The sequence below is a fragment of the Desmodus rotundus genome, chromosome 3 (genome assembly GCF_022682495.2).
Source record: "Desmodus rotundus isolate HL8 chromosome 3, HLdesRot8A.1, whole genome shotgun sequence".
NCBI classification, from domain to species: domain Eukaryota; kingdom Metazoa; phylum Chordata; class Mammalia; order Chiroptera; family Phyllostomidae; genus Desmodus; species Desmodus rotundus.
Window position 1 is genome coordinate 72,956,428 of NC_071389.1, and position 22,456 is coordinate 72,978,883.

Sequence of the window (22,456 nt, forward strand, 5' to 3'; positions counted from 1 at the left end):
AGGCATTCAGCACTTATTTATAAATCAGCTAAAAAAACCTGATTCTGAGCTAGTTTTTATATTTGATCTAATTCACTAAAGAACGTTAGTAAACCATTTCATTAGCCAAAAGAATTATATATTACAAAATTTTGAACCAAAGCTATTTTTTAGTTTTTTAAGTATATTTCATCGATTATTGCTATTTAATAATCATGCTATTATAGTTGTCCCCGTTTTCTTCTCCCCTTTATCCCCCTCCTCCTTGCACTGCCCCCCCACTCTCCAGCATTCTCCCACCCCTTAGTTCATGTCTGTGGGTCGTGCATATAAGTTCTTTGGCCTCTCCATTTCCTATACTATTCTTAATCTCTCCCTGTCTGTTTTGTGCCTACCTATGATACTTCTTATTCCCTGTACTTTTTCTCCCCATTCTCCCCTCCCCCTCCCCACTGATAACTCTCCATGTGATCTCTATTTCTGTGATTCTGTTCCTGTTCTACCTGTTTGCTTAGTTTTTTTGTTTTGTTTTTTAGGTTCAGTTGTTGATAGTTTTGAGTTTGTTGTCATTTTACTGTTCATAGTTTTTGATCTTCTATTTCTTGGATGACTGCCTTTAACATTTCATATAATAAGGGCTTGGTGATGATGAACTCCTTTAACTTGACCTTATCTGGGAAGCACTTTATCTTTCCTTCCATTCTAAATGATAGCTTTGTTGGGTGGAGTAATCTTGGATGTAGGTCCTTGCCTTTCATGACTTTCAACACTTCTTTCCAGCCCCTTCTTGCCTATAAGGTTTCCAAAAGCTAGTTTTTTTTATATAATTTCCTTTTATATGCACATATGTGAATTTATAATACTGAAAAACCTATGTGGAAAAAAAAAACCAAGCCAGGTAGTTATGTTTTGTACAATAAGTGCTATACTAGCTGTATGAATACTCCATGTGTTTATGGATGTTCAAGAGCAAGAATCTCTTTCCCAAACCCTACTGTGCCCCCTGAATTGAGCAGTATTAGAGTTAAGGGAAAACATCCCATCCGCATATATAAAGCCCAGTCTGTGAACACATCAGGAAGACAGTTATAAAGATCATTCACAAATAGAAAAGAACCAATCCCTAAAATACAAGCACATATATTGAGTGACAGAAATAAAACTACCTACAAAGTATGTATTTATTAATTGTTTCTACACACAAACTAACCTGTCCTCCTCTGGCTCCCAAAGCTAACGTGGTTTGTGCAAATTAACTTCAGAATACTACAGAAGCAGCAGTGATCTGGCAACTTGGACTTCTATTTTTCACTTTTTCCATTAAAGTTCTTTTTTTTTCTAAAGTCGCTATAAACAGCCAGACTTTCCTTCAATACTTTATTCCTCCCAGCTGATTCTAATGGCCATTCATTGTTTCCTTAGTATATGACCACCCACCTCCACCACCACCAGAGAGGCCTCATGCCAAGTTTTCTTGGTCTCCTAACTAACTGCTTTCACTTCACACAATTTCAGCTCTACTAAGGACACATTCAGAAGACCTGTCTGAACCCTGAGCTCTGGGTCAGCCTGCTGGAAAGCTTCCTAGCAAAGCAATCGAACCTGATGTTGGGGTCTGGAGGCAGAGGGCAGGAGAAGACTGGCTGAAAATTCCATCAAGAAGAAAAAAGAGCAAAAGCACGGCAGACATCAATTCTCATTTGAATAAACTCAGTCCCATCAATTTAAGTCCCATTTAAGAACAGTAGAAAGAAATGCTCAATCAACCTGTTTCATTATGTTTCATTTCATCACAATGACGAGCTGAACACATGTGCCCTGCGAGCAGTACAAAGGCCACCTAAGCAGGAGGAGACCAGGGAAGGGCATCTGGAGCTTACCTGTTAGCTTTAAATTCACACTTTCTTATGTAGGTTCTACCACTGCCCTTCTGTAGAAATGGCAACAATAAAATCAGTACAGAAATGTTCAAGAAAAACAAAAGAGTTGAACATTTGATATCATAACACATTAATGCATATGCATAACTGAAACAAGTTTCATAATACGATAGATGAGCTTTAAAATGGTGTATGAAGTATAATTTTATCAATATTTACTTACAACAAAAAGACTCCCAAAATAACCCCCCACCAAACAAAAACCCTCTTCTGTCCTGAGCCACCACATAACTGCTGTCCTAAAAAGGGACTTACAGTCTCTCCAAGAAAACAGACTTGTTAACAGAATCTGGAATTAAGTGTCACTGAAGGTCTCGTCGATGTTCCTAGGAACATCGGTACATCATGAGAGACTGGTCAACTCTACTAGAAGTATCAGAAAAGGCTTCGCAGAGAGGCGGCACTGGTGTGGGAGGCTGAGAAAGCAGGACACACTGTACATATGTGACTATATGTACTTCACAGTACCTTCCGACACAATACTGTTAACACAACAAGCACACTCTGCTAGAATTCCACTTGCTGTTCATTTTCCACTTCTTAAAACCAGCCTATGGCTAAAACCAAGTTCTACTGAAAAGATTAATAAAATGTGACATAAAGGTGACCCACTTGAAAAACTATACCTTCAAAAATAAAAATGATTCTAAATACAGGTTAGGAGGTAAAAATTAGGTGGGCCTGAGATGCATTTTTAAAACTTAATTTTGGGAAATTATAATTAATGTTGGTTATGAAATGTTAAAGACAGAAAGTTATCTACATCAAAATCTTCCTAGTTACAGCTTCAATATTTATCTGGCCTAAATACAAAAATAGGCCATTTTTTTTCAATGTGGAAGAATTTTCTTGGCCTAACCATATGACAGTAAGAAATGTATAAAGTATGAATCACACTGAAACCTTCAAAAATTACCCTTAAAAACGCATACTCAAGAGAATTTTTCTGTAGAATATCTTCTTCAACTTTCTATTGGTTAAACTAGCATTTTATTGGTTGCTTACAGTTAAGGAGTACTTTTACTCACTCATTTCCTAACTTAAGCACCTTTTTAGCAAGGTAAGACTAAAATATTCTATTAATAATTTTTTAATATAACAAATATTTATTAACTCCTTACCAAAACGTTCTTATGTTGGCACAAAATAAAATGGCAAGTGAAACTCAGAGAAAGGAGATGGGGAAAAAAGGAAACAAGAAATGTGAGGGAATAACATGTGTAAGCAAGAACATGAAAGAGAACAAGAAATGGGTGAGCAGTGACTTGAAACAACAGACGCGAGGAGAGGAAATAATAATAAACAGGTTTCACTTTCTCACTTCCCTCCCTCCATTCAAGGTAAGCAACTTAATCAAACGCAAAGAACATGAGATTAGCGGACTAGGTTTAAATTAGTACACTGCTACCTGGCTGTATAATCAGTGATGCCAGGGTTCCTATAGAGTACACAGAAATTACATAACGTAAGAGAAAAGGGTAAGTTACAAAGAGCTAGAGAGAAGTTAATTACAGTTGCTACTATAATTAATGCAATGGTAATCCTACCAAGACCTATAGTGCTAATGATGTTTCTCCAAGGCAAGAAGGTCAGGAGACTTCCAAACTTTCAAACACTGTAGTTCAAGTCAGGTCCCATTCATTTTTAAAGCTCTGGAGGGCTGGGAACTAGGTCACAAATAATTGAATTGATAAATAAATTTGCAAATGATTTTTAAGTTTATAAGTTAAAGTAGATTCAAGGTCATCCCTATTAAATCACTCGCTTGCCCTCTGATACAATTTCTTGAATACGAGGAAAGGGAAGAAAGTGGGAGTGTGCCAGAGCTGCACGTGATCCTGTGTAAGCCTTAGCACCTGTGCCTAGAGAAGCAAGGCGGAGAACCTGGCTGTTTCCCATCCCAGGACACCTGAGTGATATGATCCTCACCTAGGTGTATCAGGGGTTCACAATGGCAACAAATCTAGGTGAAGGGTCACATGACAAAATATCTGAACCCCAGATTCCCCAGGTTCCGACAAACCACCCTGCCATCCCCCCTCTCTGGCTAGGAGTCCCTTTCAGCTACCATTCCCCCTCCCAGGAAATGCGCTTGAGAATCAGTACTCTGGTGATAGCCTCACCTTACATGAAATCCTTTCATTTTATTTTCCTCCAGCAATCCCAGTCACCAAGACTAAAACAGCCTGACTCCAAGTCCTGAAAATAAACATGCCGCAGGGCAGAAACAAAAGTAGCTTCAAAGAAGCACAAAAGTTAGGCACTGGGAAGTAGTGTCTGCCACCAGCCCGGACGGCATAACTACTGGACAGGGGAGAGCGAAGCGACCAGAGGACTGCGCTTTCCTCAAGACTCTCTTCACTGGAGAACACAGAGACACACGGAAAATAACCATGGTATGTCCACCACAAACATCTTCAACCCCATTTTGTAGGTAAGGGGAAGGAAAAATAAAACACGGCACATGGACATTAGGGTGCAAGAAAAAGCGAGTCCCCTTCTAACAACTTTTGCTAGAGATCACTGTCCAAAGTATTTCATTCTAATGACAGACTCGGAAACTCAGTTTTATATTGCAAACTCAAACACTCCTGGAATTTCTGAGTTGAAGGCACCTTCCATGTCATCCAAGTTATAATGAAGGAAACTGAGAACCAGTGAGATTGTGTGGGTTGTTAAAGATGACCTGTTAGCAGGAAAAGAAGCAAATTCAACATGGCTCTTCATATTCTCAGTCTGGGATTCTAACCCGTCACAGAAGCAGACTTCAGTGCAGCTTAAAGCAATGATGCACTGAAACTTTCAGAGTTACAACAAAGATTTAATGTGTTAGAAACCAACTTCCATAAGAGCACTTCAATTACTATTTCTTTATTACTCAGTAAAACATACGCTTTGCTATAAACCAGCAGTACTGATAAACTTCTTAAAATCCATCCATAGTTTATATCCTGACTGGAGATTCTGCCAATGAGTTTCCCTGTCCTCAAACTAATAAGGAAATGAAATTGGTATTTATTCTCTCAGTCTGAGAAGTAATTGCTATTTCTAGGCTGTATGCTCTGTAGAAGGTTTCAGAATAAATTTTTTAAAGAAAAGATGTACATTTCCACACATTAGATACAAAATCTTAAAATCAACTCAGTATTCTTTCTCTATGCCTATTACTTACATTAGGTTTCCTAAGGAAAGGCTGCGTCACCTAATAAATGTCATTCTACAACTGTCTGATGAAATGAAATCTTCTAGTTGTTAAGCAAATTTTTTAAGAAAAAGAGAAAATCAGATTTAAAATTTTCGTCTGGTCACATCTGAGCCATCAAATTACTCTGTTATCAGCTTTCTCACTTGACTATGATGTGTGATTTTACTGACAATAAAATAATTGTTTTCAAATGTTGTGCAAAGATGATCATAATTTTTCTGTATTTTTCATTTTGCTATTGAAGTTTTAGATATTGCACCTCTAAGATGACCTGACTGCCGCTGTGTATTTCTACCATTAGGGACCTCAGCTCTAAAGTACTGAAGGAGAACCACCAACGCAACACAACTGCCTATTGTTGAGAACAGTCACACCGAAACAGAAAGCGCCACAGTTAACCCACAAGTTCGCCCTCACCTGAAAAGTGTAATAAAGCTCCTAGTATTATTTTCTCTAAGTTTATAGTCCCAACTATTCCACTACATTTTCCTAGACAAAAACAGTAGAGTCTTTTGATGAAGATTAAAACTTTTCCGGTGAGTATTACAGCACATGACAGGTATGCAGAGCATAAAAGCAGTGTTCCATGTGCCAGTTCCCTTAAGGTAGTCAAAATCAAGGAAGAATGTCATTAAAAAATTGTCTATGTTTAAGTACATTACAGTTTTCTTTATTTGTATTAATTTTCATGTTTTCTATGTGAGCCTCAAAACAGGATTAATTGATCTACTTGGTGTTTTTTTTACTAAATAACTCCTATTAAATACCAAATTCCTGATGAAAATGATTAATATACAAACTTTAAAATCAAATGTTTACACTTAAACCATTTTACATTAACAGTTTTCACAAAAGTCTAGACTACAATAACACATTTTAAGGGAATTTAACAATGCTTACACTCTCACCCTCATGCGGTCTGCACAGGCACTATCAGACTTGCGAGAGCTAACACGTTACCCAATTTCACAGTAGGGAAGTCCTTGTTAATATTTAAACAACAAAGGATGGGACCACTTTACCAGGTAGATCAGTGGACCACTAACAGTAGGGCTGGGTCATGGGAAGCCTGAGAGCTTCAAGCTTAAAGTAATTTCCTTTCCTGTTTCAAACAATCAAATCCAATGAACCATTATAACTGTGTTATGTGAAAATTACAGTTAAGTTCATCAAACTAAGGAACTGTTTAACACTATGTACCCTCCCCACCCCAGAATAAATACATCAAAAGTTAATGAAATACCCGTCTTCATATAAATTCCATTAATTAAAAAAAGGTGGTTTCAAATCACAAGAAAAAGCATCTTCAAACAGAAAAGAAAATACGTGATAAACACATTAAAGCGGTGTCCTGAAATTTAAGACAAACCAAAACATATAAAAGCTCTGATCCCATCAGAAAGCAGCAGAATCCACCTGCGGGCACACTTAAGCATTTATTTCAGTTTTTTTAATTTTAAGGGCTAAAAAATATTACACAAACTTAAATTTACTTAACTACTTTTGTTTTTAAACCAGTACACATGATGACCATTTACAATGGTTAAAGAAGACTCCTGAGCATCTATGGCATGTTTTCTAGAAGATAAATAACACTGTTGTTAAGATAAATAACACTGCTCAGTATGGGCGTGGCTAGAAACAGGACTGACAATTTGGCTAATTAAGTTAAAGTCACAGAAATACAGACAAGAGATGACATGGTGGTTTCCCTAACAGAGAGTCCTTTCCGGTCATCATTCCAGACCAAGAGAAAGAATAAAGTGGTGTGAAAAATCAACTTAAAGTCCTATGCTATAACTTTGCTGTTTGGGTACAAAGAAATTTACCTATTCTTATTTCTGAAAATATTGTGATTTGATATAAGACATATAATTAACAAAGATATTCATGCCAGAAATAACGTGTGTAGACGTACAGAGGACAAATAACTAAAGACAGAATCCCATTGTTAATTTGGGGGAACTAAAGGAGGGGAAAGGAGAGGAGACAGCAAAAGACATAAACTGGTGCATTTGAGAGGTGGCAAAATGCAATGGTTATCAAACTCTAACAACATATTAACATGATACATAAAACAAACAGGCTCATGAAGAAAAAAAAACTAAATAAATAACAGCAAAGAGGTCCTTGCTCCTTGAGTTACTAGAAGGTAGAAGTTAATCACTTATTTAATTACACCAGTGAGACTATTGTGTTCATTATGTAAAACCAAAAGCACAACTTTTCCCACTATATTCAGTGTATAGTAACTGTAGCATGAACGTGTCCTTTAAAGCATATATTGAAAATCAATAAAATTGTTTATTGAAAATAAATATTGCAAAAGCAAAAGTGCTTTTGTAGTACAATATGGTCGCAGATGTAAAAGGCCCAATATGCAAGCTCAATTCACTTACCCATTACGCTTGGAAAACATCCTCAAGTACATCCCCACTGGACTCTGTAGAGCAGTTACTTAGCATTAATACTGATAAAACCACACTTTACAGAGTTCCGCCTTCCGGTTGCAATTTACGAACAGTTTATGCTCTGAATTAGCATCAAATACAAAGTGCAGAATCTGACAGAGTGAAGAGGAATAGCAATGAGAAAGAGCTGTTTGGTGGGGTACCCTGGAAGTCTAGATAAATCTAATCCCAGATTGCATCGATTACTAAGAAGTTATGGAAAACAGAAAATCAATTAAACTCAAAGACGGTGCCATATTGGGAAAGTCTTGAATTACCAACACTGGAGGCATTTGGAATTAGACTGAATAAAATGCCAGCAAACATATTAATAACAATAGAGGTGTCTTTTATTAAAGGTTGACTGGGAAAGAAATATGACTTAATAGTAAAAATAATTTTCTAATTTCCATAGGCAATATTTACTTGCAAACATTTGTCTCAAGTTACCCAGTTAGACTATCTTTTACAAAGAACATCTTAATTTTTGTTTTGTTTTGAGGACATCATGTACACACATCAGAGGAAATATAGATTTATATTCCCTTCAGAGCTTTTAAACAAAAAAGTTTTAATGATCTTGTAAACCAAGAATAAAATCCATATGACTATTTTTAAAAGAAAGAAAGGAATTTAAATCCTTTAAACATTGTACTTCCTCCCTTAGATTGAGTTACATATCTTGTTGCATTATCAAGATAACAGGAGAAAATCCTAAATTCATATAATCTGGTCTCATAGAACAAATGTTATAAAGCGGAATTTTCAGGTCACTATTTAAATACTGAGCGTTAATTCAAAATAACGTGAAATTTTTCATTTAGTTCCAACTAAGACAGATACAAATGGAATACGCTTTGCACAGTTTTGTGTTAACTATAAGAGATTTAAATGCTTTCAGCATCAGTGTATCTTTTTTTAAATATATTTATTGATTATGCTATTACAGTTGTCCCATTTCCCCCCTTCATTCCACTCCATCCTGCCAGTGTATCTTATTAATACATTTTTAAAACATTACTTGGTATAGCATCAGGAGCAGTAAGAAGAATGCAAACAGGCTGTGGCACAGGCTGTCTGTCCAAACCCCCTTCAAGGAAGACGTATGGAGAGAGCCCAACAAAAATCAAATGTGGAAACAAGACAGTTATGGCAAAATCCTCTTGTCAGGCTACATTCCGTCTGGCCCTTCTGGGCTGAGTCTCGCCTCTCACAGAGCAGGCGTCGGTCAGGGTCCCAGGAAAGCAGATGGCACACTGTAATTAAAGAGATTTTAATAAAGGGCCTATTTACTACATTTTGGCAAGGGTAGCAAAACCAACAAGAGACTATTTGGTACTCAAAGGGGAGCAAACATGGGGCACTGTTTCTACTCCTGGGCCCTCAAAATCAAAGGAAGGGAACAGTTACAGGAACTTGGATATAGAGATGAATAGAGGGAGCCACCTGACAGGAGTTGTGGCCTTTGAGTAAGAGAAGCCACCAGTCCAGGATGAGCAGAGGGCTGGGGTGAGGAGTTAACAGGTACTCTTATCTCACGCTCTAGTCACCTCCAAACCCCAACGGACTAAGTCCAACTAGGTGCCAGACAGCAAGGATCTACTGACGAGCACACACAGGTCGGCCTCCATGAACACACAGCAGGTGGAGGAAGGTGCAAAATGAGTCTAGAGGGGCAGACAGACCACATCTGCTTCTGTGCAGGACCCTAAGATGAATGTGAAGCAAACTGCAAACAACAGAAGAAACAACAAACAGTTGATCGGAGCCACAGGTATATGTGAAATTAATGAAAGAAAAAGTGAAGATGGCAGCATGGGGTAGAGGATAATTAAGATCACAGACTGCTGATGGCCAAAAGGAAGGGGAGGAGGGAGCTGGAAGGAGGGTGACAAAGGGCAGAAAAGTAAGGACATCTGCAATAGTGCCAACAATAAGAATAAAGAAAAAACTTTGGTGGGTAACAGGCAACCACTGAAGGCACATACGCAGGAGAGTAAAATAATCCAAGGCTAATGGGCAGGTTGAAAGGGCAGTCACTGGTAGCGAATGTCCGTTAGTTATTCCAGCAGTCTAGGTATCAGGGGATAGTCAGAAATAAACATTAGTATGAGCTGTGTTCTGAGTATCTCAAAAATATCACCCACTAATCCTCTCTACTTTTAACTGAGAAAATTAAGCCTCAGAAAAGTGATGTGTTGAAAAACAACAAACTGGTTAAATGCTAATAACCACATTATTTCACTAACTTGTACTGTCTAGATGAAGTACTGGCAATAATAGAAATAGAAAGTAAAAACCAGAAGTTCACTGACAGGCCTTGTTCTCTACCAACCAGGAGATCTCCGATGAGTTACTTACTCCTTCCTAGCTCAGCATCCCCACCTTCAAGCTAAGGACAGCTTCAAAATTATTTCTTCCATCTCTAAAATTCTATCACTGTATCACTAAGACTTAACTCATCAGCCTTCCTATCCTCAATCCAGACCTGCCAATGAACATCCCCATCAAGTTCAACTCATCTCTTGCTGTAGACTCTTACAATTAACTCCAACTGCAATCTCTCCAATAAATCCACTCAAGCCCAAACTCTTCAGTGAGAAGCCCTCCTTTCTGTGATATTGTGATATAATTGCATAGATATGGTATTCATTCCTGATTCCAGATACAGAGTTCCTAAAACGTATCGTTTCCTCAGTGATAAAGGTGAGTGAAGCATTTTTTATTGTTGTTATTTATAATAAGCCCCTTTCAAGCATATCTGAGTTTATGCTAATGAGAAAATTCTTAGAGGATGGGGTGGTAAACAAAGGAGCCAACCGTATGAGTAGGAGGTTGGAACTTTCAGCCACACACCCCTACCCCACCTCTAGGGAAGGGAGAGGGGCTGGACATTAAGTTCAATCGCCAATGGTCAATGATGTAATCAAACATATCTGTGTAATGGAGCTTCCAGAAAACCCCTAAAGGATGGGATTTGGGGGGCCTACAAGTTGGTAAAAGCAGTGGGGTGCTGGAAGGGTGGCGCACCCAGAGAACATGAGGCTCTTCTTCCCTTTCCATACACCTGCCTTATGCGTTTCTTCCATTTGGACGTTCTTGACTTGTCTCATTTGTAACAGACCAGTAATGTTAAGTAAAGGGCTTTTTAAATTCCGTGAGCTGTTTTAGCAAATTATCAAATCTAAGGAGATGGTTGTAAAAACCGGATTTATAGTTGGTCTGCCAGAAGTATAGGTGAAAATCTGGACTGGCAATTGGCATCTGAAGTTGTGGGCCTCAGCCTAGGACATCTGCACTAACCCTGGGTACCTAATGGCAGAATTGCTTGGGGCAGAAAACTTGCACTTTTAATATAAGAAGCATTAGGAGTGTAGGAAACACAGTTTACATTTAACTGCTACGATTTTGTATAGAAATTACATCTCTGCAAGCCATTTGGCAGCCTCCTGAATACAATGTTATTTACTATTCATTGTTTTTTAATAGACTATTTTCTGGAGCAGCTTTAGGTTCACAGCAAAGTTAAGCAGAAAATAAAGGTTCCCATATTCCCCATTACCCATTCCCCCCACCCCCCACACACAGCCCTCCCATTACCAACGCCCCCATCAGAGTGGTCCATTGGTTACAATCAATGAAGCTACACCAATTCATCATCATCACCCAAAGTCCACAGTTTACAGTTCACTCATGGTGGTGCGCATTCGGTGGGTCTGGACAGTGTATGATGACATGTACCCACCACAGTAGCACATTGCCCTAAAAGACAGTATCATGCCCTAAAAAATCTCTGTACTCTGCCCATTCATCCCTTTCTACCTGGGGCCCCCAGTAACCACCGGTAACCACTGATCTTTTTACTCTCTCCACAGTTTTACTTTTTCCAGAATGTTATTTGGAATCACAGGGTAGAGAGCTACAGCCTTTTCAAATTGACTTCATTTGCTTAGTAATTTACTTTTAAGTTTCCTCCACATCTTTTCATGGTTTCATAGTTCATTTCTTTCATCACTGTATCATATTCCACCGTTTGAATGTACCAGAGTTGGTTTATCCATTCACTGAAGGACATTTTGGTTATATCCAAGTTTTTTACATTTATGAATAAAACTTCTATTAACATCCATGTACAAGTTCTTGTGTGGACTTAAGTTTTCCACTCCTCTGGATAAATACCAAGCAGTGAAACTGCAGGATCCTATGGAAATAGTATGTTTAGTTTTGTAAGAAACTGCCAAACTCTTCTACCAGCAGTAACTGAGAGTTCCCATTGCTCCACATTCTCATCTGCATTTGGTGTTGTCAGTGTTTTAGATTCTGGCCATTCTAATGTGTGTGCAGTGGTAGCTAATTGTTCTTCCAATTTCCAACTGACTAAGGACATATGATGTTCAGCATCTCTTCAGATGCTTATTTGCCATTTGTATATGTTCTTTTTTGAAGTTTCTGTTCAGGTTGTTGGCCTATTTGTTAAATCAGGTTGTTTATTTTATTCCTGAATTTTAAGAGTTCTTTGTATATTTTAGATAAGAGTTCTTTATCAGATATGTCTTTTCCAAATACTTTTCTTGCAGTCCGTAACTGTCTTCTTATCTCTTAACAGTGTATTTTGCAAAGCAGAAGTTTTTAATTTTAATAAAGTCCAATTTATCAATTATTTCTTTCATGGATCATGCCTTGGGTACTGCACCTAAAAAGTCACTGACATACCCAAGGTCACCTAGATTTTCTCCTGCGTTATCTTCATTAACTTCTTTTAAAAAATTATTGAAGGGACAGTATGTGCCTGGCACTCAAACAGAAAATAAATAAGGCTACAGCATCTTCCAACACCTTGCAGCACGGCTTTGACGAGCTCAATCACACAATCATCAAGGCAGTGATTCTCAGCTGGCAGAGAGCAGTCAGCGCGTGAACGCAGAGCCGGCCTTAGGAGCACAGGCACTGGAGCCCAAACTTACTCAAGCCCCAACTCCGCGACGTGGCCTGTGTCTCAAATTCCTCATCTGGAAACTGAGAATAATATTTGTACCCACTGCACAGTACTGTTGGGAAGATTAAACGACAATGCATGGGAAGTGTTTAGCATAGTGCCTGTAACATGGTAAGTGCCTAACAAACGCTAGAACTTCTGAATTCTCCAAGATAGGGCTGAAGGATGGAAAAACAAAAAACATTTCAAATTATCACTACTAAAATTTTTGATAATGACATTTCATTTTATTTTGGAATTTCAAAAGAAGATTAAGTACTGTCTCATTCTCATATTCTGTGGTCATCAATTTCTAAATAAATCAAAGGTTCAAACTTAACGAGCATTAGTAACAGCAGATGGAAGGTAGTAGACACAAGCCAGCAGGAAAAGTATGTGGTTAAAAAAAAAATCTCAATTTGAGGTCAGTAATCTATTTGGTTGTTTTTTGCTTTAAAAGCAAATTTCTCATTTATAAGAAAATAGTAAAAATTGTGAGACCCTCAATGCCCTTAACTTAGTATTTTAACATCGTATGACTGGCTTCCATTTGCGCGAATCTAACGCAGTAAAAACAGGCTACAGTTTAAGAGACAGGCCCTGGCCAGGCAGCTCACACGGCTAGAGTATCCACAATACACCACGGCTGTAGGTTTAATCTGTGGGCACGGCCCAAAGAAGCCACCAGTGGACGCACAAATACACGGAACAACAAACTGGTGACTCTCATTCTCTCTCTCTCGAATCAATAAATTAAAAAATTAAGAATTAAACCACGGAATTAAGAATGACTTATTTCTCAACAACATCTATAAAAATCTGTTTCAAAGAACACTGGCTAATGAAACAAGCAAAGCATAATTCTATTTTCTAGTGAAACTACAAAAATTACACCTTGAAGAGGTATCAAAATTGAACTTTAAAAAGTGCTTTTAAAAAAGAACACTATAACTACATGATAGGAAAACTTGCAATGTCAATTGTATCTCAATAAAACTGAAAAAAATACAAATAATTTTCTTATTTCATACTTGATTAAATTGTCTTCCTGATCTAAAATGTAACTTAAATCTGTTTTACACAAAAATGAAAATAAGATTAAAAAAATAAGATTAAAAAAAGGGATATCCAAGATGACAGCAAAGTAGGTAGATATTACACACACCTCCTGCCAGGACCAAACTGGAATTGTAACTAAAATATTGAGCAACCAACCTGAATTACCAATGGAAGACTAGCTGAAGAAGTCTTAGAAGCCACATCGAGACTGGCAAGGAGGGCAGAGACATGAAAAGGGCTGGCCCCACTCCCACGGTGGGGGGGAGTGCAGGAGAGAGCAAGGGAGGGATAGCTGAGATTCCAGAGGGATATCTCGGATGCAAAGGAACCCCACGAGGAGCGTGGGGTCTCAACTCCAAGCCAGACTTTCCCAGCCCAGAGCACCACAGCCGATAAAAGGTGCTGACATAATAGCTGGCTGTGAAAATCAGCAGGGATTCTGTCTACCAGGGAGAGACCCAGAGTCTGCTAAAGACACAGGTGCCCTCCTAAAAGGTCAACACATAATATCTTGACCACAGCCACTCACCCGGGGTGCCAGCGGAAGAAGGGCAAAGCAGACTAGATTCACATGAGGAGAGACTGGGTTTGAGGCTCTGGAGAGAGAGCTGAAGAACAGCCTTCAGGATCCCTGAGCAGAGTTCTTCTCCCACACAGGAGACACCATCTTCCTTGGGTGGAGCGCTCTCCTCAATACTGCAATAGCCTGGGGGAAAGGCAATAGGCCCGCCCTGCAGAGCTTGCGCCCTTCTGAGGAGTTAGCTGCCTGGGCCGCAGTGTAGAGGTCTGAGCAGATTCAGGGAGTATCAGTGACTGAGTTGGGTAGCTGTGGGGAAGGGGCCATGCCCCCTCACCTTCCCATGATTGTGACTGGCACCGCCCCCTCACAGGAGATTGCACAGCCCCACTCTCCCAACACATCCACACGCCAAACTCCTGATGGCTCTGCCTGCCAAGGTGTGGGCAGAATCTGAGACTAAGTTGTGTGGCTCTGGGGTGGAGACCTCTGCCAGCATCTTCCCCAAAGACTGACTGGCACCTGCCCCTTGCGGGAGATACTCTCGCCCTACCCTCCCAGTGATCCCGCCCTGCTGAGATCACGTACTCAGCAGAATCTGGAATACACTGAGTTGTGTGGCTCTAGGACAGGGGACATTTTTCTCTTGCACACCTATCAGTGCAGAGCCCTCCCATCACACGGCCAAACCTTGGTCATTTCAGCCCTGATGGACTCTGCTGACCTCACTTGGAAAACTCCCTGAGATCCCACCCCAACACAAAGGTCTATGAGCACCCAGCCGGTGGCAACTAAACTTTGTATGCCCTGGAACATTTGCTGAGTTGCCTCAGACCACTGGCACCAAGTCTGAACCTGCATCAATCTGGTGAACACCATTAGTCCCCTGCCTGGTAACTCACTGAGAACCTACCTCATGGAACTTGGGCACCACCAGAGGCTCTGTCAGTGACTTAAGACTAAGAGGCAGGTGGAGGCAGATCTCGAGATGTTTTGGAACATTTGCTAACCTGACCCTGGGCCTGGTGCTGGTAAAAGTCAGCCCTGGTAAGTAGCTTGGTCCTTCCTATGCACACCCAGGCCCAGAAAAGGCAGCCACAAACTGTGGATCACTTTGTAGCTCCAGTTTGCCCAGGGCCAGTCACAGGCAGCAACTGGCATTGGGCTATACCAGAGTCCCTCTCAAGAGGCCCCAGAACCAACACACCCAGCAGCCGGCTTCAAACAATATCAGAGCAGGATCCAATTAGCTTCACAAGAGGTATATCCAAAGGGAGATCTCAGCAGGCACCAGACACTGCTAAGGCGAATTCCACTCTGTGTGGATCAGCACCTGACAGCAGCTCGTAGACTGTGATCAGGGTTGATCCTCACAGTCAGCCAGCCTGAGGGTTGACCCCATGTATGAAGGGGCCAATAGCAACCAAGACTCAAATACAACAGCAGGGCCCACGCATCCTAATTAAAATAGAAAGGGTTAAAGACCAAGAGAGCTGCAATAGGAAGACAGTTTGTTATCTACAAGAGAACTCCCATAAGACAGGCAGCTGATTTCTCAACAGAAACATTTCAGGCCAGAAAGAACTGGCATGAAATAATATTTAAGGTGATGAAAAACAAGGACCTACAACCAAGATTACTTCAACAGCAAGGCATCCAAACTGGAAAGAAAAAGTATTTGCAGATGAGAGAATCCTGTATACAGAGAACCCTAGGTATTCCATTTAAAAAAAAAAAAAAAAAAAAAAAAAAAAACTACCAGAACTGATAAATGAATTCAGTAAAGTATCAGGATACATAATAAATATCCAGAAATCACTTGCATTTTTATGGACCAATAAAAAACTATGACAAAGGGAAATTAAGAAAACAAATACATTTACAACTGCATTAAAAAAATTTAGGAATAAATTTAACCAAGTATGTAAAGACCTGTACTCAAAAAATTATAAGACACTGAAGAAAGAAATTGAAGAAGACAGAAATAAGTGGAAGCACATACCGTGTTCATGGATAGGAAGAATTGTCATCATTAAAATGTCCATACTACCCAAAGCAATCTATAGATTCAGTGCAATTCTTATCAAGATACCAATAGTGTATTTCACAGAACTAGAACAAACATTCCAAAAATTTATATGGAACCACCAAAGAACCAGAACAGCAACAGCAATATTGGGAAAGAAGAACAAAGTTGGAGGAATCCTGCTACCTGATATGAAACTATACTACAAGACCACAGTAGTCAATACAGCCTGGTACTGGCATAAACACAGACATGTAGATCAATGGATCAGAATAGAGAGCCCAGAAACAAACTCACCCCTTTATGGTCCATTAATATTTGGCAAAGGAGGCAAAAGCATACAATGGGGTAAAGATAGTTTAATAAGTGGTGTTGGGAAAGTTGTGTAAAAAAATGAAATCAGACCACCTTTGTACACTATACACAAGAATAAACTCAAAAAGGATTAAAGACTTATAAGGCTCAAGACCATAAAAATACCAGAAGAAAAAAATAAGCAGTAAAACCTCAGGCATTTCTTGTGGCGGTATTTTTTTCTGATATATCTCCTTGGGAAAGAGAAACAGAAAATATAAAATAAATGGGGATATATCAAACTAAAAAGTTTTTGCACAGCAAAGGAAACCATCAGTAAAATGAAAAAACAACCGACCAAATGGGAGAACATATTTGCCAATGATATATCTGATAAGGGGTTAATATTCAAAATTTATAAAAGAACTTATAAAACTCAACACTAAAACACAATCCAATTTAAAAATAGGCAAAGGGCTCTGGCCTGGTAGCTCAATTTGTTAGATCATCCTGATAAGCCAAGGTTGCAGGTTCAATCCCCAGTCAAGGCACATTCAAGCAGCAGCCAATGAATGCATAAATAAGTGGGACAACAATTGATGTATTGCTCTCTTCCCCTTAACCCCCTCTCTAAAATCAATGAATAAAAATTATTTTTTAAATTGGGCAAAGGAACTGAATAGAGATTTCTGTATGTCCAAAGAGGACATACAGACAGCCAATAGACATATAAAAAAATGATCTATGTATCACTAATCATCAGGGAAATGCAAATTAAAACCACAATATCACCTCACATCTGTCACAATGGCTATCATCAATAAATCAACAAACGACAAGTGCTGGCAAGGATGAGGAGAAAGGGGAACCCTTGAGCACTGTTGGTGGGAATGCAGACTGGTGCAGCCACTATGGAAAGCATTGTGAAGTTACCTCAAAAAATTAAAAATGGAACTGCCTTATGACCCACTGATTCCACTTCTGGGAATGTATCTGAAAAGACCCAAACACTAATTCAAAAGAACATATATACACACCTCTATATTCACTGTACTGTTATTTACAGTAGTCGTGATTTAGAAACAGCCTAAGTACCCATCAGTAGACAAGTGGATTAAAAAAAAAAAAAGTGGTTCATTTACACAATGGAATACCACTCAGCCATAAAAAAGAAGGGAATTTTGCCCTTTGCAAAGCGTGGATGGACCTGGAGAGTATTATGCTAAGTGAAATAAGCCAGTCAGGGAAAAACAAGTACCGTGTTATTTCACTTATATGTGGAATCTAATGATGAAAATAAACTAACAACAACATAGAAACAGACTCACAGAGACAGAGAGCAGACTGACAGTCGTCAGAGGGGAGGGGGTTTGTGGGCTTGGGTGAAAATGGTGAAGAGATTAAGAAAAAAAATAAAAACCGTCGTAGACACAGACGACAGTATGGTGATTACCAGAGGGAAAGGAGAGAGGGGAGGTAAAAGAGGGTAAAGGAGGGATAAACAGAGATGAAGGGAGACTTGACATGTGGTGGTGAGTGTGCAATATAACATACAGATGACATGTTATAGAATTGCACACCTGAAACCTATATAATTTTATTAACCAACATCACCCTGATTTATTAAATAAATAAATAACTGTAACCTGGCTCACTTGTAAGATAGTCAAATATATGTCTCTTGTATGGAATCTGTCAATGCATGAAGCAGTCAGGGACAAAACTTTAAATTTGTATCTAAAACAGAAATTTTCATAGAGATGCTCAATAAATGTTAACTAAGCAGTATTTTTATAAATATAACCTCACATGCTTCAGAACTCCCAGAAATCATTGCAACAGCTGAGACTGCCACGGTGGATGACTCTTCATCTTTTTTTAATTTGTCTAAAGAGTGAATAGTACAGTATGCAGAGACTAAGCGGCTGGAAACACTGGGAGACGGCGACTGATGCTCCTTCTCGGAGCGTGACGAGAGTAGCCGGGCTCTCCAGTCCAGTCCGCCATCTCTGGGCCTCAGCCAGGTTAATCTCCTTAAAAGACAGTTTTTACATACAATATGTACCTCTGCTTATCTCACTCTCAAAAGTTACCTTTAATTGTTTCCTCCACAACTTCTACTACACGATCTATTTGTTGAACCTAAAAAGAAAACAAACTGTTAGAGAAGCAATTTACACAGAGAAGAAATATTAACTTGTGTTTATCATTCTGCTTGAGTCAATGTTACACATCTCAGCACACAAATCCAGGTTTTCTTTAATAAATGCATTGGAAGATATTATTTTAAATGTTCTGTACTAATGTTTTTTATTACAATAAAGTATGAAATTGCCATCCTCCTGTCTTCTAATGACAATTTCAAAAATCACACCACGTTTAACTAAACGTCCTGGAGCGGTCAGAGGAGCCCATCAACACCCACTGAAAATGTCCTGAGATACGAACTGAAGTGTAATTAAAACATGTCTCTTCACACAGAGCTTCAAGAAAAATGGCAGAAAATGACAACCTACAAAGAAAGACATACTGATATTAAGGGGATCTATCCCAAATTCCATTCTTTATTATTTTAACACTGAAACCCCTTTTAATGACTTTCCGCCCTGTGCTGGGTGCTCTGCTCAGGTCCATGGACTACAAAGGCAAATAACGGCAGCTCCAGCCGCGACACCAGTGGCTCGGAAAGATTTCCCAGGGCGCCAGGAGATCACCGAGGAAAGGTAATAAAACCTGACTGAGTGATCCGGGAATGCTTCTTCAGGGATAAGCAGGATTAGGTTAGAAGAAGCCCACCAGGGAGACCGAGTTAGACTGGCTAGAGTTTAGAAGGAAAATGAAAAAAGCAAAGACTATAGTCCAAGGAGCTAAAGGAATAGAGAAAGTTAAATAAGAATAGATCACAAGTTGATATTCAGTTCATCATTGTTTTATTACAGAAGAAATACATGTTCAATGACCAAATTCAAACAAAATAGGGATATAAAGCAGAAATAAAGTAACCCACAACATCCTCCACCCTCCATTTCCACCCCTCAGATGAAATCACTCATAATAGTTTGAGGAGTAGATACCAGGACATTCTCCATTGCTCAACATTTATATATGAGATGGGGCAAAGACAGGCTTACAGTTATGAATACATAAAAGAGATTAATCTTGTATTATTATTTATTAATAATTGTATTATTTTCCAAACTAACAACCATAAACCTACTTTTTCCCCACCCTGTGTACAGCAGTCTCCCTTTATCTATAAGGCATATGTTCCAAGACCCCAGTGGAAACCTGAAGTCATAGATAGTAACAAATCCTATATATATATATATATATATATATATATATAAAATGTTTGTTCCTATACACACATACCTATACTGAAGTTTGATTTACAGATTAGGCACAGGAAGAGATTAAGAACAATAACCAATGATAAAATAGAACAATTAAAACAACGTACTGATAATCAAAGTTATGTCTCCCTCTCTAACAGCCAATCCGATAAAGAAACGGCTACTAAGTGACCAGGGGGTGGGTGGCATGTACAGCACAGATACACTGGACAAAAGGGTGATTCACATCCCGGGGGACACAGAGCAGGCCAGCGCAGAACGGCATGAGATTTCTTCAAGCTGCTTAGAACAGCACGCAATTTAAAACCTATGAATTGTTTACTTCTGGAAATTTCCATTTAATATTCCAGCTGTGATTGACCACAGGTAACTGAAACTGCAAAAAGTGAAACCATGCATAAGGGGGTCCGAGAGCTCTGCAGTTTTTCTTTTCCCTTTTTTCTGTTCACAAATTATGAAACACACATAGATGATATATAAGATAGATCTGCCCTTGACTTGTTTTCTATACATCATCAGTACATATAGACCTACTTCATTCATTTACTAGCTACCCAGTATCTCATGCACAGATATACCATAATGCATTAATCCATTCCCATTAATGGGATGTATGCTATTTCTAATCTTTATCACATAACCATGCTGCAATGATCTCAACTGAGACCAAAAAAAAGGCCTAAAAAAAAAAACTTTACTAAAAATGCAATGGCAAATCTCTTTAAAGCATTCCTTTGCCTCAGTGTCTTATATGAAATCAGGAAGGACTCGTGAGAACACACTTGAATCCAGCTCTGCCTCTTGACCACTTGGCCCAGCGTGGTGTTAGCAGTAGCAATAATTATTGGGAGGCAGCCAAAAGCAAAGTAAATCTCTGAGAATGAAAAATCTTAGTCCCAAACAAACCTACCTAACTGGAGACAAATCTACCAGGAACCACTGAAGCATCAGGTTTGGTTTTATTAAGAAGAGAGTCCATGTGGTTTCCTTAAAAGAATGTCATCAAAATCAGAATAACAAAAAGTTCAAAGAGGAGAAGCAGACAACAGTGTCAACTGCTATAAACTAACAGGAACATAAAGACTAAAACAGATATACCTTATTTAATAGCGAAGTGGGTCAATGAACACAGGGTAAGCTGAGAATTCAGTAGTAATTAATCTTCAGTATAAGAAAATGATGGGGTAATCACTTCAATCACTGCATAAGTTACATAAATGTCTCATCACATGTACACCTGAAACTAATGTAATATTGTAAGTCAACTTTACAAGGTGAGTGTATACAACGTCAGTCCAGAAAAAGTGCAGCCATTGTTAATCTAACAAGAATGATTTGTGTGACATCAATGTATCCTGGCAGCCAAGGAAAGTGGACTGGAATGCTCACACGCGAACAATGACGACTTCACTGTACTAGACAGTGGGGTGGCAGACACCATTGAATGAGCACGTGTACTGTGTGGCCACTGCACTCAAAACGACTGAGCAAGTACAGCAATGAATCTGCATCAGATTTTGCATTAACCTTGAACATTTCTTTGTGGAAACTATTTGGATGATTCAGGAGGCTGCAGTTATGGGCAACTGGTGACTGGAAGCTTCATCATGACAATGTGGCCACTCATGCATCACGTGTCGTGTAGAATTCTTTGGCGAAACCTGAAATCACGCAGGTGACTCAGCCCTCCCACAGTCCAGATTTGGTGCCCTGCAACTTCTGACTTTACCCAAAACTAAAACCACCTTTGAAAGGGAAGAGATTTCAGACCATCAGTGAGATTCAGGAAAAAACGACAGGGCAGCTGATGGCAACTGGGAGAACTGTGTGAGTTCCCAAGGTGCCTACTTTGAAGGGGACTGAGGCATCATTGTCCTGTGTACAATGTTTCTTGTATCTCATATCTTCTTCAATAAATGCCACTATTTTCATAGTGCATGGCTGGATACTTTCTGGACAGACCTCGTGTATCCAAGAGAAACGAAAACATATATCCACACAAAAATTTGTAGATGGATGCTCATAGCAGCTTTATTCCTAACAGTAAAAAGGTGTAAAAAAGCAAAGTGCAATCAAATGACAGATAAAATGTTGGTATATTCATGCAATGAAACATCATTAAGCCATAAAGGGGAAGAAATATTGATATGTGCTAACACATGATGCTACGTGAAAGAAGTCAGACTAAAAAAGTCAAGTAGTAAGTGATCCCATGTATGTGAAATGGCCAGAATAGGGCAATCTTCCAAAACAAAGTAGATTTCTAATTGCCTATGGATGGGTGGGGAAAGAAATGGGAGAAACTGCTAGGAAGTAATGGGCTTCCTCTTGGAATGATGAAAATACTGTAAAGTTTATTGTGATGGTTGCATAACTGAATATACTAAAAAGCATTGAACTACACATTTGAAATGGGAGAACTGTATGGTGTGTGAATTATATCTCAAAAAAAAGCTTTCATTACCAAAAAGTAATGAGGGTAATCAGTCAAATGTTCTAATATAAAGGCCATAAAACGGAATGAAAAACTGAGCAAAACCAAAGGACACTGAAGAGACCTGACAGCTGAACCTGACTTTGGATCTGCAGTGCTTCTCTTCCTGCAAAGGACGTTAATGTGGACAACTGGCAAGGTCTGAACACAGTCTGCAAACTGAC

At 39.0% G+C, this 22,456-nt stretch overlaps 1 protein-coding gene across 3 annotated transcripts in view; it reads right to left on the reverse strand.

The window, feature by feature from the left end:
• The window catches only part of CDKAL1 (CDKAL1 threonylcarbamoyladenosine tRNA methylthiotransferase), a 626,103-nt gene that overhangs the window by 412,354 nt on the left and 191,293 nt on the right, over positions 1-22,456 (reverse strand). For all 3 annotated transcript variants that reach the window (XM_053920194.1, XM_053920195.2, XM_053920193.2), the window contains one exon: positions 18,539-18,587. In XM_053920194.1, the coding sequence (XP_053776169.1) occupies positions 18,539-18,587 (49 nt within the window). The remainder of the gene's footprint in view (positions 1-18,538; positions 18,588-22,456) is intronic.